We start from the raw sequence: 16,419 nt of genomic DNA, 5'->3' as shown, positions 1-16,419 counted from the left end.
TGATTTTGAAAGGGAAAATACATTGGATAGCTTAATATAGCATCACAAATGTGTAGAGCTGTCTCTTGGAAAAGAGTGTTTGCTATGACCATTGTATTCTTTTGACAAAATTCTATCAGCCTGTGCCTGCTTCATTTTGTACTCCAAGGCCAAACTTGCCTGTTATTCCAGTTATCTTTTGGCTTCCCACTTTAGCATTTCAATCCCCCATGATGATAAGGACATCATTTTTTGGTATTGATTCTATAAGGTGCCGTAGGGCTTCATAGAACTGGTCAATTTTATCCTCTTCAGCACTAGTGGTTGGGGCATAGGCTTGGACTACTGTGATATTGAATGGTTTGCCTTGGATTCCCACTGAGATCATTCTGTCATTTTGGGGATTGTATCCCAGTATTGCTGTTCCTACTCTTTTATTGATTATGAAGGTTAATCCATTTCTTCTGAGGAATTCTTGCCCACAGTAGTATATCTGATGGTCCTCTGAATTAAATTCACCCATTCCTGTCCATTTTAGTTCGCTGATTCCTAAGATGTCAATGTTCAGTCTTGTCATCTCTTGTTTGCCACGACCAGTTTGCCTTGATTCATGGATATTACAGCGCCCTTTCAGCTTTGGTCCAGTCACTTCACTCTTTCTGGTGCTATTAGTACTAGCCCTCTGCTCTTCCCCAGTAGCATATTGGACACCTTCTGACCTGAGGGGCTCATCTTCCAGCGTCATATCTTTTTGCCTTTTGGTACTGTCCAGGGAGTTTTCATGGCAAAGATACTGGAATGGGTTGCTATTTCCTTCTCCAGTGGATCACATTTTGTCAGAACTCTCTGCTGTGACCTGGCCATCTTGGGTGGTCCTGCACGGCATAGCTCATAGCTTCATTGAGTTATGCAAGCCCCTTCGCCATGACAAGGCAGTAATCCATGAAGGAGGGCTACTGATTTAATGGTACTTTTATGAATAACTTTTATATGAATTAGTTTGATTGCCTCTTCTTTTGTTATACTGTAGGAGATAAGTTGTAAACCTTCAAAGAAAATATCAGGAATGAATGATTTAACAACCAGGATGTGACTTGACATTTTTTAAAAGTCTTAGTATAACAGGAAACTGGAATTTAAATGGAATTGTTGAGTTATTAGATATCCTAAATCAAATACGGAAATGATAACAGTTCAGATGGGTTGCAGAGTGTAGTTTTGATTTGTTATATAGTATTTAAGAGAAGAATTATATATGAACTGCAGACTGAGAGTTTCTAATCTATAAAAAGATATGATAATTAAAAAATTGGAGGAGGAGAGTTCAATATTTGAGTTCCCTTCCATGTAGTTATATTAGAATCAGCATCAAAATTTAACTAACATGTCACCTCCATATGTCACCAGAAGCACAGAAACCTGTTTTGGAAACATGTTCTTTTTCTTATCAATTCCTTAGCTGTCCTATGGTTCTGCTCCAGTGCTGGATTACAAAAACCAAGATGCTTTTGTCCAACAGATGTTTCCCCAAGGCATTCATCAGTACAAAGGGATTCTTCACCTGCTTCTTCATTTTAGGTGGACGTGGATCGGAGTGCTCTATCTCGATGATGATAATGGGGAGAGATTTGTGCAGAATGTACTTCCGTTGTTTCCCCAGAAAGGCATCTGCTTTGATTTTATTCAAAGACTCCCTAAACAAGGATTTTCTAATGCTATTGAAACTCTTGTGGAAGATGGGATTAAAACATACAAGATTATCACTAGGGACACTTCCAATATCTTAGTCATACATGGGGAACTACAAACCATGTCAGTTCTTCTCTTATTGCTAGGAATTCCAGAATATCTTGACATGGACAAATCAAAAGGAAAAGTCTGGATTATGACAGCTCAGATGGATTTTGTGTCATATTCTTTTAAAAAACCACAGGACATAGACTTCATCTATGGTGCTATATCCTTTGCAGTTCACTCAACAGATGTGTTAGGATTCCAGACTTTTCTTCAAACCATAAATCCCACCTTAGAAAAAGAAGATGATTTTCTCCAGATCTTTTGGGAACATGCCTTTGACTGTTCTTTACCCAAACCCAATGAAGACAACGTGTCTAGGAGACTTTGCACTGGGAAGGAAAAACTGGAAAGTCTCCCTGGGACAATTTTTGAAATGAAGATGACTGCCCACAGCTACAGCATCTACAATGCAGCCTATGCTGTAGCACATGCCTTGCACTTCATGTATTTATCACAGTCCAAGCAGAGACAAATAGGAAAAAGCGCGCAGCAGAAGAATCTTCTCAATCAAGTTTCCTGGCAGGTAAAAACAAAATGGGAGGCTGGTGCCACAACACAAAACAATTTACCAAAACTCTAAATGAAAAAGTATGAATTTTGAACCTAAACTCAAAGTCTCTCCTGACTTCATTAGAAGAAAGAGTGAGCACATTTCTGAATTTTTAATGAAGTGTTTCAGATTGTGTAGCTAGCTGTCTTGCAGGAATTTCACCATGATTTCCTCATGTCGTTGGGATGTAAAATAGTCTGACAATCAGAGCTGAAGTCTAGTCATTTGCTTTATTAATCTGAGTTCATTAAAGTTAGACTTACAGCTAAGCACAGAATTGGTCACTTTGGGTTGTGATTTTGAAAGGGAAAATACATTGGATAGCTTAATATAGCATCACAAATTCATTCTAAGATTAATAAATGAATTATAAGATTATAAGATTACAGAGATAATAATTATTGAAGAGAAGGTTATCACATTCAAATTCCCTCTTTTCAGATAGGAAGAGACTTGAGATAATCAGTAAGTAACTTAGACTTAATGTCTCCTTATCCACTTGCATGTTCACATTATAATCAGTAGAAGACCTATCTGCATGCCAACTTAATCTATGATGGGCTCACAGTGCATCAGATGTTAAAAAAATGATTCTGTTTAAGATAGATTTATATTATGATCAAACCAATTGGCCAAGTTATCAAAATTACCTCTTTTAAACAAATTATATCTAGCCACCTAATCATTTTTGTGACAAGAAATTATTATTATTATGGTTTGTCACCCAGATGTTTAGGCTGGATTTAGCATTTTAATCCATCTATTGAATCCCTTGCAAGAACCTGGGATAGCACATGTGGATGTTTGATGGTGTTAAAGATATTGTCACAGGATGTAAGCTGGGAGGAGGGGGAGGAGGAGGAGGAGGAGGAGGAGGAGAAGGAGGAGGAGGACTTTTCCACCTTTCCCTACTTCTCTCCCTTCCTTTTCTTTTATTTTATTCCATTATTTGTCTTCTGATTTAAAGTCTTTCTTCTCTCAATTCACATGGAAGGGAAGGGAAGGAGATGAGAGTAGAGAAACAGAAAGTTGGAATGACACAAACGTAAGGAACATCAACCAAGAACAAGAGTGAGGAAAGATGCATTAGTTGTTTGCAACTGTAATTAATGAGTTAGTGTAATACAACATAAAAGTACAGATAAGCTGAAAGAAAGAAAATTATGACTTTTTGATGAAAGTAATTTTCTGCTAAAAGAAAATTATGACAATAATGAAAAAAACAAGTACAGATATTTCATCTCTTGCATACCACTTTATGATTTAACTACCTGCTAAAACAAAACAAAACAATAAGGAAATAAACTGGAACTGGGATAGCTGACAGTGGCAAGAATCACACTAATCTGAAAAGAGATATCTTGACTGCTGATACGCCATTCCTCCATGGTTTTTAACAAAATATGAATGTCATCAGTAATTATTTCTGGCTTGAATATGATTTTAAAACAACTTATTGTCCAAGATATGAAGGCAGAACTTCATAGAGGATTTGGAAACATGGGCAGTGTGGCTATGAGATCTCTTCCTAGCCTCAACAGAATTAAAAACAAAAAAATGTGAAGGTAATAACAATTAAATTATTTTGATCAAGAATTGAGTGTCTTCCAAAATTGGAACCAATCTAATTAAGTGCATTCTTGTAAATAATAATAATAGATAATATGTTTTGCCAGTTGAATATAATCCCCACATGATTTGCTATTTAATCTTGAATCTTTATTGATTGTTGTTCCCATTTTCTGCAATATAAATATTATTTTTATCCAATATGCTAAAGTGTCTCATACTTTTTAATTTTATAGAATCTTAATGTTGAAAATGCATGTTGTCTGTCTGTCTGTCTATCTATCTATCTATCTATCTATCTATCTATCTATCTATCTATCTATCTATCTATCTATCATCATCATCATCTAATCTCTATCTTCTTTGCATGTTTCTTTCAGTTTCAGCTCCACCCCTTTTTAAGAAAAGTTTCATTCAACAATAGTGCTGGTGATATTATTTCTTTTAATCAAAATGGTGAACAAATAGTGGGATTTGATATTATAAACTGGGTAACCTTCCCAAACCAGTCTTTTCGTAGAATCAGAGTTGGAATGATAGACCCACATGCTTCTTCAAAAGGGGGAATTTTCCTTGATGACAGTCATATTGTGTGGCCTGTCCGATTTAATCAGGTAAGTATGCATCTATTTCATTGTCTTCAGACATTACTGAAAATTTAGAACATTTATTTATTTCTAAACTGCTGATCTCCCTCAAGACTCCCTATTGGACGCTGTACAATAACATGCTAAAATTAAAAATATAGAAGGTATGTATGTATGAATGTATGTATGTATGTATGTATGTATGTATGTATGTATTTACATACCATGTTTCTAAACTGCCCATCTCCCTCAAAGAGGCAAGCTGGCTGCTGTACAATAAAATGTTAAACTATAAGAACAGGATATATATAAAAAATAAAATATAAAAGAAGGCACATTAAAATTAATGAATGGATGTCTTTCAAGGGACTAACCAGCTTTGTGCTTTTCTGGGATCCCCACACAATGAGTTGTTTTAACTCAGTTTTGAAAGGCAAGGAGAATGGGGGCCTGCCTCATCTCTGGGGGTTGGGAAATATTCCACAGGGCAGGGGCAATAGTAAAGAAGACTTTCTTCCTAGTTCCAAGCAGTCAGAGTTCTTTGATTGATAGGGTCTGCAGCATAGCTTCCCTTCCTCACCAGCTGGCATGGGCTGATGTAACGGGATGAAGATGGTTGTGTGGGTAGTCTGGTCCCATGCCATGTAGAACTTTATAGGTCATAATCATTGCCTTCAATTGGACTGAGAAGCAAATTGGCACCCAAAGCACCCAAAAGGGTGCTTAAGATTGCCTATAGAGACACATTTTGTGCCAGCTGAAGCTTCTGGATACTTTTCATGGGTAGCCCCAACTAGAGCACATTGCAATAGTACAAATGGGAGATGACCATGGCATGAATAACCAATTAGAGTACCTCCCTATTGCCTATAGACATAATTTATTGGAATGTGCCCTAATATTAGGCAAAGCAAGACTGATTCAAACTGCAGAAAATTTTCCTAAAGTTCCTGCCAGTTCTCTTCTGTTCATGAACAGAAATCAGTATATTGAACAAATTAGACTCTGGCATCTTCAGTGACCTTACAGAATCTGGATGGGTCACCAGGACCAGAGATTTAATTTTTCCAAGATTTTGGACTCATTCTGGAGCCCATCTTTAGAGAACTTGTCTCTATTTAGTTTGGGCTATTCTGTGTGGTATTTATTTGGTGCCTGGCTGTGTCTATGGAGATTCTCAGACATGCAGGTCATGATTGTCCCAAATGTATTTTTTTCATCAGACAACTGGACTTTCCAGTTCTTCTTTGAAGACATTTTGCTTCTCATCCAAGAAGCTTCTTCAGCTCTGACTGGATGGTGAGGAATGCCTGGTTGTGTGTGGCTTTTAGTTGTTCATTCAGGTGTTGATGGTGAGCTGTTAAGTCTTTGGCTGCTGTTTCCTTCTGCTGCCAACTCCTCACCTTCTAAGTACTTAATAACCTGGTAGTAAATTAGCACTCCTATTGACTGACAGGGGGCCCATTTCCGGCTTCAATCATTTCTTTGTCTGTCTTTGTATCTACTCAGCCAACAATCTTAGTAGCTGCAAAATTGAATGTATGTCCTTGTTCATTGCAATGGTAAATTCTGTTGTGCCATTATCATCACGACAGGATTAGAAAACATGATACTGTATTTATAAGTGTCAACGATTTTTCTATATATTTCTGATTTTCTTTACAGTATCATCTCTTTATAAATATACTAAGAATTTGTCAAACTCAAAGGCCATAGAATAAGATTATCATGATATTATCATGATTATATTGGAAGAAGATGAAATATAGCAAAATATATTTGATTTTCTTGGGGTTTTATTTAGAGACAAGTGTGAATTGACATTGAAGGACAAAACAATGGGAGAGTCTTTTATGCATTATGACATCTAAAAATATAACCAAACTATATTTAACAGTGCATCCAAGGCTACTATAAAATATTTTCTGTGTTACATTCTATTCTTTCTTTTTGTTTCTAGGGGTATCCCCTTTCATTGTGTAATGACAATTGCCAAGAGGGTTATAGTAAAAGAAAGAAAGAAGGGAAGCCATTTTGCTGTTATGATTGTTTTCCATGTCCGGAAGGAAAAATATCAAATCACAAGGGTAAGATATGCTAGATACAAAAAATCCTTATACATTGTGTCTGTGCTGTAGCAGGTACATAGGAGAAAATAGGACTCTGCAGTGTGGAATGTTTTGGGTTTGATTTGGAAAATAAGACCCAACTGCAATGGAATATACAGTATGACTGTCCTTAGGGAAAGAAAGAAAGAAGGAAGGAAGAAAAGAAAGCAAGAAAGCAAGCAAGCAAGCAAGCAAGCAAGCAAGCAAGCAATAAGAAAGAAAGAAAGAAAGAAAGAAAGAAAGAAAGAAAGAAAGAAAGAAAGAAAGAAAGAAAGAAAGAAAGAAAGAAAGAAAGGAAGGAAGGAAGGAAGATGCCCAGGAAGCAATCAGAGATGCAGGACCCTGCAGTTGCTTAATAGTCATAAAAAAAGCCTCTCTAATGGATCAAGTAGTTAAAAGTGGGGACAAGAAATTGATTCCTTCAGACTTACCAGGTTCTGTTAAAGGTAGCCTAACAATAAAGTAGAATTAGTTAATTTGGTCATGTTTCCTGTCTGATTTTCCTGGGAGGACTGACACTATCAGTCATAACATCAATCCTAGGAAGCAAACTTGTCTTTTTCCAGAATCATATAGATACTTGATCGTGTGAGCATAGGGATACTGCAATGATTGTAAGAGCATAATCCTAATAAAATGATAAGGCAGTTTTATAGGTTCTATTGAGTCTCTCTGACAACCTGACAACATAATTGACTGTGCACTTTCTTTTTCAGATGCAGTCACCTGCTACCCATGTCTGGTAAATCAGTATCCAAATCCTCAACGACGTTTATGCATTCCAAAAACTTTAAGTTTCTTATCTCTGAAAGAACCTTTAGGGGTGTCTTTAGCTGTTCTGGCTCTTTTCTTTTCTTGTCTGACTTCACTGGTGCTTTGGCTTTTCATTAAGCATCGAGACCTCGCAATAGTCAAAGCCAACAACCGGAGTCTCACTTACCTTCTCCTGATCTCTCTCCTGCTCTCCTTCATCTGTGCTTTATTGTTCATTGGGCCACCAGGGAAGGTTACATGTCTCCTTCGCCAAACTGCATTTGGTATCATCTTTTCACTAGCAGTTTCATGTATATTGGCCAAAACCATAATTGTGGTTCTGGCCTTCATAACCACCAAACCTGGATCCAAGATAAGGAAATGGTTGGGGAAAAGGCTGGCTTATTCCATTGTCCTTTCCTGTTTGCTTATTCAAGTTATGATTTGTACTACGTGGCTGTCAACAGCTCCTCCATACCCAGATGCTGATGTGTACTCATCAAATACAGAGGTTATATTGGAATGTAATGAAGGCTCCTCTACCATGTTCTACTGTGTTCTGGGTTTCATGGGATTCCTGGCTATTGTCAGTTTTACTGTGGCTTTTTTAGCCAGGAAACTCCCAGACAGCTTCAATGAAGCTAAATTTATTACCTTTAGCATGCTGGTTTTTTGTAGTGTTTGGCTCTCCTTCATTCCATCCTATTTGAGCACCAAAGGAAAATACATGGTAGCCGTGGAGATTTTTTCCATCTTGACCTCCAGTTTTGGGTTACTGGGATGCATTTTTTCCCCAAAATGTTTTATCATTTTGATGAAACCTGACTTAAAAATTGGAACATCTTTAACAAGAAGGAATCAATAAAAGGGAAAAATTAAAACCCCTCAATTTGGGGATGGGTGAGGGGAGCTTCAGGATAACAATCTACATAGGATGCTGTTCAATAAATGTGGAAACTTATCTTTTGTGTTGAGGATTTATTTTGAGTGGGAAGGGATGGGGTTGGTTGATAGTCTCTTTTCCATCACCTTTAATATTTTCCAAACTTTGCTTAGGATGATTATCTGAAGCATGGGGCATATTTCTCTATGTATTATTAGGGTTTTAAAAAGGTTTAGGAGCACCTATTCAGCAGTTATGTATCTTTCTCTACAACTGCATATCTTTCCTTAATAGTTACAGTAGGATGGTAGGGAGAAACACATTTTTTAAAAAAAATATTGGCAACTGATGTACATTCCAACACCTACTCTCCAACTAAGAACCACAATATAACTAAATAATGTGCCATAAATGTGATCACAAAATCCTTTTTGGACAAAGAATTATTATTGTTATTATTATTTTTAGATTATGTCCTTGCTTCCCAATAGCTTAGTATGTCCTTGACCCAAATAAAGCATTATAGCCCCAATATCCTTGGATGTTCCCCAATACAATTGATATCTCTTCATAGTGAAGTGAAATCCTACCTGAAGTCTGGGGAATTAAAACAGCTTTTGGGATGATGGAGCCCTCTTTTATGCAACTTATAAGGAAAGTAATAATGTACTTTAGAGCAACAAGAAAAGATAGACAAAAGGGGTGTTTCACATCCTTCCGTAAACTAAATTCTATTTCTGAAAAATCCATTCAGTCTACTCATACAGCAATGGGGCCCTCTATTTTGGGATAGACCATGTTTCATATAGTCACCTCTAGATGAGATGGGTAGAAAATAAATATAATAAATAAATAAAATAAATATTTTTTCTTTGGTTTGGCCATTACGGCATGTTTTCATACAAAGAATATTTGAGAGGGAAATCTTTCAATTCTGGCACTGTATCACAAGTATTCTAGCATGATAGAAGATACTAATCTTGCTAGTTCTTCAAGAAAACTCAAGGATGTAATTATGCTTTCAGAAAGGAGTGAGGGTTGATTGTATGTTATAGGTAGAATACTTCCATGATTAATGAATTAGTGGAAGACAACTGTCTGATTTGTAGTCAATTTAACAATTAAAAGGAGACTCCTGTAACCCTAAATTGTCATTCAGGGGGTGATTGGAATAGGGTTTCCACCTGTCACTTTTCATGTTTATGTCTTTGTCAACAAAATATCTGTAGCAAAAATGAAGCTGTATGTGTTGAGGACAACTGGATATAACTGTGACTTCTGTTTTTATTTTTATTTTGTTTTCTGGGGTGTTCAGCATGTTTTTGCAGTGTTTCCTGGTCAGTCTGGAAAGATACTAATGAGTTAATTTAGGTCAGAGTCCAGTTCAGCATAAATGGCACAATTTTTGATCAAGTTACTTTCACGTGCTCCTTTGTCAACTCTTCATAGGATGATTCCTAGATTGATTTCAATTGCTGTTTTCCTCCCATGGTAAATACAATCAAATAAGAATGAAGGTTTTATCAACTTGCTTTGGCTTTCATTATGTAAGCAAACCAAATGAGTGATAATTTTTATCATTTTCAAGCTCTCTGTGTCCTCAGAGAATATTTGTGGCTAATATCACAAAGTTTATTAAACAAACAATATGAATTAAGTTATATAGAACTCTTCCTAGAGTAGTATGAGTTAAAGTGCTTAGGTCAGGGGTGTCAAACTGCAGGCCCACAGGCCGTTTTCATCATACTGGAGTCGTGCCCACCCTATTCCCAATAATGGCGAAAAAGCTCCGATATGTTGCACGACGTCACGTGATGTCACGAGTTTGACATGTCTGGCTTAGGTTATATATTGTGTTAAAATTATTTTTTATTTAACTTGATAGAAGACACTGATCACAACTTATCCATGGATTTAAACACCTACAAAAAATTAACTGACTTGCTCTGGACCCAAGCCTGCAAAGCAACAGCTTTAAACTGACAGCTTTCTGTCTATAAGCAGTAGCAAAGCTGCATATCATGTTGTATGGATTCTCCATACCAACAATTGATCTATATGATCAGAGCTTTGTTTTTCAGGACAGCTTTCTGCAAAGGTAATCAGTTAAATCAAGATGTGACATAAACATTATTCTTGCCTTAAATGTGTTCACAGTCTTACTACACTCATCGCACTTTTATTCAGTTGAAACAGAAAATTGTTTTGATTTTGTTATAACTAAATAATGCACCATAAATGTGATCACAAAATCCTTTTGGGACAAATAACTATTATTGTTATTGTTATTATTATTTTTAGATTATACCCTTGCTACCCAATAGCTTAGTAAATCCTTGACCCAAATAAAGTATTATAATCCCAATATCATTGGATATTCCCCAATACAATTAATATCTCTTCATAGTGAAGTCTGGGGAACTAAAACAGGTTTTGGGATGATGGAGCCCTTCACAATCCTGTTTTATGCAACCTACCAGGAAAATGATAAAGTACTTTAGAGCAACATGAAAAGATAGACAAACGGGGTGTTTCACATCCTTCCATAGACTAAATTCTATTTCTGAAAAATCCACCCAGTCTACTCATGCAACAATGGCATCTATAATTCCTGAAGGCAAGCTGTTCCACTGGTTAATTGTTCTCACTGTTAGAAAGTTTCACCTTAATTCCAGGTTGCTTCTCCCCTTGATTAGATTCCATCCATTGTTTCTTCAGTTAGAATTAATTCAATTTTAATTGAATTAGAATAAGAATTAAAATAGAACAAAGCAATCTCAAAACAATCTATATTTATCATGCCAACATATCAGTAAAAGAATTAGAATAGAGAAAAGCTATATTATATATGTAGAAATATGAAGATGCCAATGAGGATCTTCATATTATGGACGTGATTAATCACTAAGTTGAATTATTATATTATTTTTATTTAATTATTTATTAGACTTTATGCCACCCATCTTGCTTATTCTTTCCTAATTAGTCTGCTGATTTATTCTGGACTCTCTCTTCATATATAATACTATAAATTGTATTTGTTGCTTTACATACCCATAGACTTGATTCTTTTTTCACTTAAGTAATCAAGGAAATACTTATTTTCCATTATGTTTTCATTCAAAATGAATGAAAAACAATAAAGATATTGAACATTAAGTATAGATCCAATGTGGTCTATGTTATAATGTAGTAGATTCATTGCAATTAACTGCCATCGTATTGAATGCATTAGGCATTAGTCAATTCAAACCAAAAGCAAGTTTGATTAATTTTATCTAGAATCAACCTATTCTACAAAACCTGTGCTTTTTTTCTAAAAAAAAAAAAGTGCCAGAACTCACACATGTCATACAACCCACCTTGCCTACCTTACAAGGTTCCATCCAAAAAAAGTGTCAGAACTCTGTTCTGGGCGTTCTGTGAGAAAAAAAGTCCTGTACAAAACATTTGCAGTTCTAAATAACTGTCAGTTCAATCTATCCTATAATTATCAAGATCATCATGATGCTTTCATTCTTTCATTAAAGTGAGTCCTTGGGCTGCAGCAACACTATTAAGACTAAATTGTTCTAATAATCCAGCCTCTACCAATTAGAAAAGATAAACATTTGCTTGACATTTGGCACACCCAACTTTTGCATCAACGTGTTTAATAAGAGAATAATTATCCAGTTTTTATGATACTCAAATATCTTTGACTACTCCAACAAAGCTGGCAGAAAGACTTCCCAGAAAGCAGATTTTAATGCAGCATAATAGTGGTCTTGATATCAGTATTAATGTTGCTAGGAATCCAGATTCTACTTCCTATTCTTCATAAATATTACCATCCAGGGGAACTCAACATTGCTGGTATTATGTCTCAGAGTTATGTCTTTTTACATCCAATAACCTTTAAAATGGCTCCTTCGCTGGATCTCTTAGATGATATCATGTAAGGAAGTTCTCAAAAGAGAACTTAAGAGGCATTTCATTATTAGAGTTTTGTTCTGATGATACAGTCATGTATAATTTATAGTATGGCATCTTTTTTCTAGATTAGGTTGATAATGCTTAATCTATTGTATATCACTTTTATTTATTTTTGTCGAAGTTAGGTACTACCCATCTTACGCACAGAGTGATTCTGGATGGTATACATAAATGCAACACATCGTAAAAGAAGCCAGGTAGAAACGAAACTAAAACAAGTTAAAATAAGTATTATGCCAGAAAGATAAAGCTATTTTATCTTGCCACTTGCTAAACATTTTTTTTTTTTTGCCTTATGGCCAGTCTGGAAAGATTTTTTTTTCCTGTGAAAATATTTCCTGATGAAGTGTCCTTTATAGTTAAATGGTTCTTATCATTAGGAAATTATTTCTGGTGTGCAACCAAAATCTGCTTTCTAATAATTTAAACATTATGTTTTTTTTATCTTGTCTTCTGGAACAAGTTTGAACATTTCAGCCACGTCTTGTATAGAACAAGCCTTCTGATATATGAAGGCACCCAACAGCCATGGATATTGCCTTGTTCCTCTTGTCATACCAAATGTATTATTCCCTTTATCTGAATATATGTAATTTCAGAGAACATACTTAATCAACTTTGACTAGTCTAACAATAGGTGTGTGTGTGGGGGGGAGGGGGTTGAACATGGTTAAATCTTGGAGGGAAAATCTAAGATAGTTGATCTAACTAACTGCCTAAGCTGACTGGAGTGGGAATTCAAGAGGAAAAAAAAGTCCTAGAATAAGCATTACAATTTGAATGCTATAATGTTGTTAGAAAAATGCTTGAGGACAATATAGGTTGAATCAAAGGCATCTTTATATTAGATAGAGGAGAGATTTAAAAAAACACATACAGGAAAACGTATGATAAAACAGAGTTGTTATTGGGTTTATATGCAAAGAGAAATATAGCACCTAACCTAAACCTAAACAGAGAAACTCTTTTTTTTAAAAAAAAATGCAATGTTTATTAAAGATGTTTTCAACAGTATAATAACAATATAAATTTTGAATTGACAAAAAGAAAACTAGGGAAAAGTAATAAGAAAGAGGAAAAAAAGGGATTTGGAAAGAAAGAAAAAGAAAAAAGTAATAAAGAAGTGGCTTCTGATTTTTTTTAATAACAGTTATAAGTACATACTTTATATATTTTACCCCCTCTCTAAGCTTACATCATAATTTCCTTCTGTCCATAATATACTATTTCTATGTATCAAAGCCATAAGTCACAGTTTATTTTTTTCCTTTCCAGGAAAAAGTCCATAAGGGGTTTCCAATCAATAATAAATGTAGTCATTGACCTTTCTCTAAGCAAACAAATTAAATTTGCCATCTCTGCTAATTCTATCATCTTCATCAATCATCCCTCTGCTGCAGATATTTCAGGGACTTCTCATTTTTGTGCATAAGTCTTGCAGCAGAGATAAACTTCCATGGTTCTTTTCTAATTGTACAGTCCTGGCAAAACAAATCCAAATGTTTAGCAAGTGGCAAGACAAAATAGATTTATCTTTCTGGCTATATTTTTATGTTTAAAATTCCTTGTGTTTTTATGTATTTGAACCCAAAGTTTTCTGATTTTCTAAAATCTACCAGTCATGATAAAATGGTCCTTCATGTTGCCCATTTCAAACACAAATTTAGAGTACCTTTATACATTCTAGATAAAGATCTATTACATATTGTTAATATGGCACTTCTAATATGGTGATTTTTAAATCTACATTGACTTTAACTTTATTAAACCACAGAAAACTATGCCATCCAAACTATGTATTGTGCCCTTCTAACATTATTTTATTTCTCAGCAACATGAATTCTTCCATCCAAATTAAAGAGCAGGTTGGACAATGCAACTTCAAAACAGGCAATGCCAAGTCTCCTCATTTCTTTGCATCTTGAAGGGCTTTTTATCTGTTTTCGGTTCTTGCTTAAAATGATGTGTTGGCTACCAAAATAGATACTGTTTGAAACAAAAAGCATCATTCTAGATGGTGGCTTTGTTTTTTATCATAGAGTTTCTCTCCAATAATACATCCACTTTTGTAGGATTTTGGCTCAGAATTACCAACATATTCTGGCTCTGGCATTTGCAATAAAGGACATCAATGAAAACCCACACATTTTGCCAAACATCACTCTGGGCTTCCAGATCTATAACAGTCACTTGAGTGCAAGCTCAACTTATCTTGCCTCAATGGAACTTTTCTCTACCTGGAAGAAGTTCATTCCAAATTATAAGTGTGATAGCAGGAGTAGTGCAATTGCAGTCATTGGAGGACCTGACTCAAATGTCTGCCGCCATATGGCCACCATTCTAAGTATCTATAAGATTCCGCAGGTAAGTACTTTCTACGTTCTCCTGGGCTTTCTTGGTTGCCAACTTTGTTCCTCACTACCTAATAGTATTTCATTACTTAATTTTAACTCTTCTGTGTTCACGATTCTCTTTCTCCTGTTTTTTTTTGTGTGTTGTTGATTATGCATTGCTATTTATATATGTTAATGATTACATTTTGGCAGTTCCAATGTTGGATTTTTGTTTTGCTGTAATTTGGATTGCTATTTTTTTTAAATGGTTGCTATGTTCATTTTCTAAATAAATGTATTTGAGTACATTAGATGAAGAAACAGAATATACATTTCTGAAATTCATTAAAAACACGATTGAATGAACTTTGTTTTGACAGAAGCTTGACATCTGGAGTTTAAATATGAAGTGGACATTTGACTTGATTTCATGTTTTGAGTACAAGGATTTATCTAAAATTAGAGCAGGATAGTCCACAATGCAGAGTACAGTTCCACCTTGATCTAGTAAAGTGGTGTTTTGCAAGCAGGATTATTTTCACCTGAAATAGGTGAAAATAGGTGATGATAGATAGATAGATAGATAGATAGATAGATAGATAGATAGATAGATAGATAGATAGATAGATAGATAGATAATTGACAAATGAGAGATAGATGACAAAGAGAGAAAGAGAGAAAGAGATGGAACTGCATTTGACAAGTAGATAATAATCTCTCAGTAGTTTTGCAAATAGTTAATAATTTCTCCTCTCTCAGAGTAAATGTCTGACAATCACATTTTTAAAAATATGCCATTTCAGAAAATGCCATTTATCTATTTAATTTCAGCAGATAAAATTATAATTGTCCAACACTGAAAAACTCAAGAAAATATAACAGTTGAAATGTGGATTAACATAGTCTCTGCCACATTAGAAAAAAATGAGACATGAGAGACAGTTATCACATTTTTATCAAATTTTATGAATTTTATGGATTTCTTCAGGATCAATAAGCTATATATTATAATAGTTTATAGTGCATATGTGATAAACTTGCTCTTTATTTACCTGTTAGTATATTTTGTTCTTCTATTTTCTATTTTCTTTTTCTATGCATCTTTGATTTGTGTTAATTTGTGTGTATGTATACATACATGCACACACATACATATTAATGTATTTTGCAAACCTGCTTTCCTTTTCAAATCTCTTTTAGCTCATGTATGGTTCTTCTCCAGCAATGGATAACAAACATGAAGGAGCTTTTGCTCAACAGATGTTTCCAAACTGGACTCATCAATACAATGGAATTCTTCACTTACTTCTATATTTCAGGTGGACATGGATAGGGGTGCTTTATGTTGAAGATGAGAATGGGGAAAGGCTTGTGCAGAAAGTCCTTCCATTTTTTTCTCAGAGTGGCATTTGCTTTGATTTTATTCAAAACTTACCCAAACACAGTTTTTCTAGTAACACATTTAATCTTGTAGAAAAAGGGGTTGAAACCTATAAGATAACTGAGCGAAGCAGTTACAATGTCTTATTCACGCACGGAGAACTGCAGACAATGCTAGTTTTCAGAGTATTTATCGCACTTTCAGAATATGATAGATTGACTAAGGCTGAGAGAAAAGTTTGGATCATGACTGCTCAGATGGACTTCACATCCCTCCCTTTTCAAAGGAATACGGGCATAGACTTCCTTCATGGTGCTCTCGCTTTGGCAATTCACTCTGAGGAGATATTGGGATTCCAAACATTTCTTCAGACCAGAAAACCTAGCTCAGAAAAAGAAGATGGCTTTCTCCAGCTATTTTGGGAAAGTGTATTTGGATGTTCCTTGTCTAACCCAAACTCAAATATGGACCTGAAAGGACCTGCACTGGAGAGGAGGAGCTGAA

General features: G+C 35.1%; 1 protein-coding gene across 1 annotated transcript; it reads left to right on the top strand.

Annotated features, from left to right (window-relative positions):
- The first annotated feature begins 1,498 nt into the window (after positions 1 to 1,498).
- LOC120316937 (vomeronasal type-2 receptor 26-like) lies at positions 1,499 to 16,418 on the top strand. The gene is made up of 7 exons (XM_039363103.1): positions 1,499 to 2,299; positions 4,282 to 4,509; positions 6,443 to 6,569; positions 7,307 to 8,168; positions 13,056 to 13,086; positions 14,326 to 14,565; positions 15,735 to 16,418. The coding sequence occupies exons 1-7, from the start codon at positions 1,499 to 1,501 to the stop codon at positions 16,416 to 16,418; spliced, it is 2,973 nt and encodes a 990-aa protein (XP_039219037.1).
- The last annotated feature ends 1 nt before the right edge of the window (position 16,419 follows it).

This window comes from Crotalus tigris, unplaced genomic scaffold (assembly GCF_016545835.1).
Source record: "Crotalus tigris isolate CLP2741 ecotype Arizona unplaced genomic scaffold, ASM1654583v1 scf7180000019525.322107, whole genome shotgun sequence".
In the NCBI taxonomy this organism is placed as follows: domain Eukaryota; kingdom Metazoa; phylum Chordata; class Lepidosauria; order Squamata; family Viperidae; genus Crotalus; species Crotalus tigris.
The sequence above is the reverse complement of the archived record's forward strand: the minus strand, read 5'-3'. Positions and strand labels throughout refer to the sequence as shown.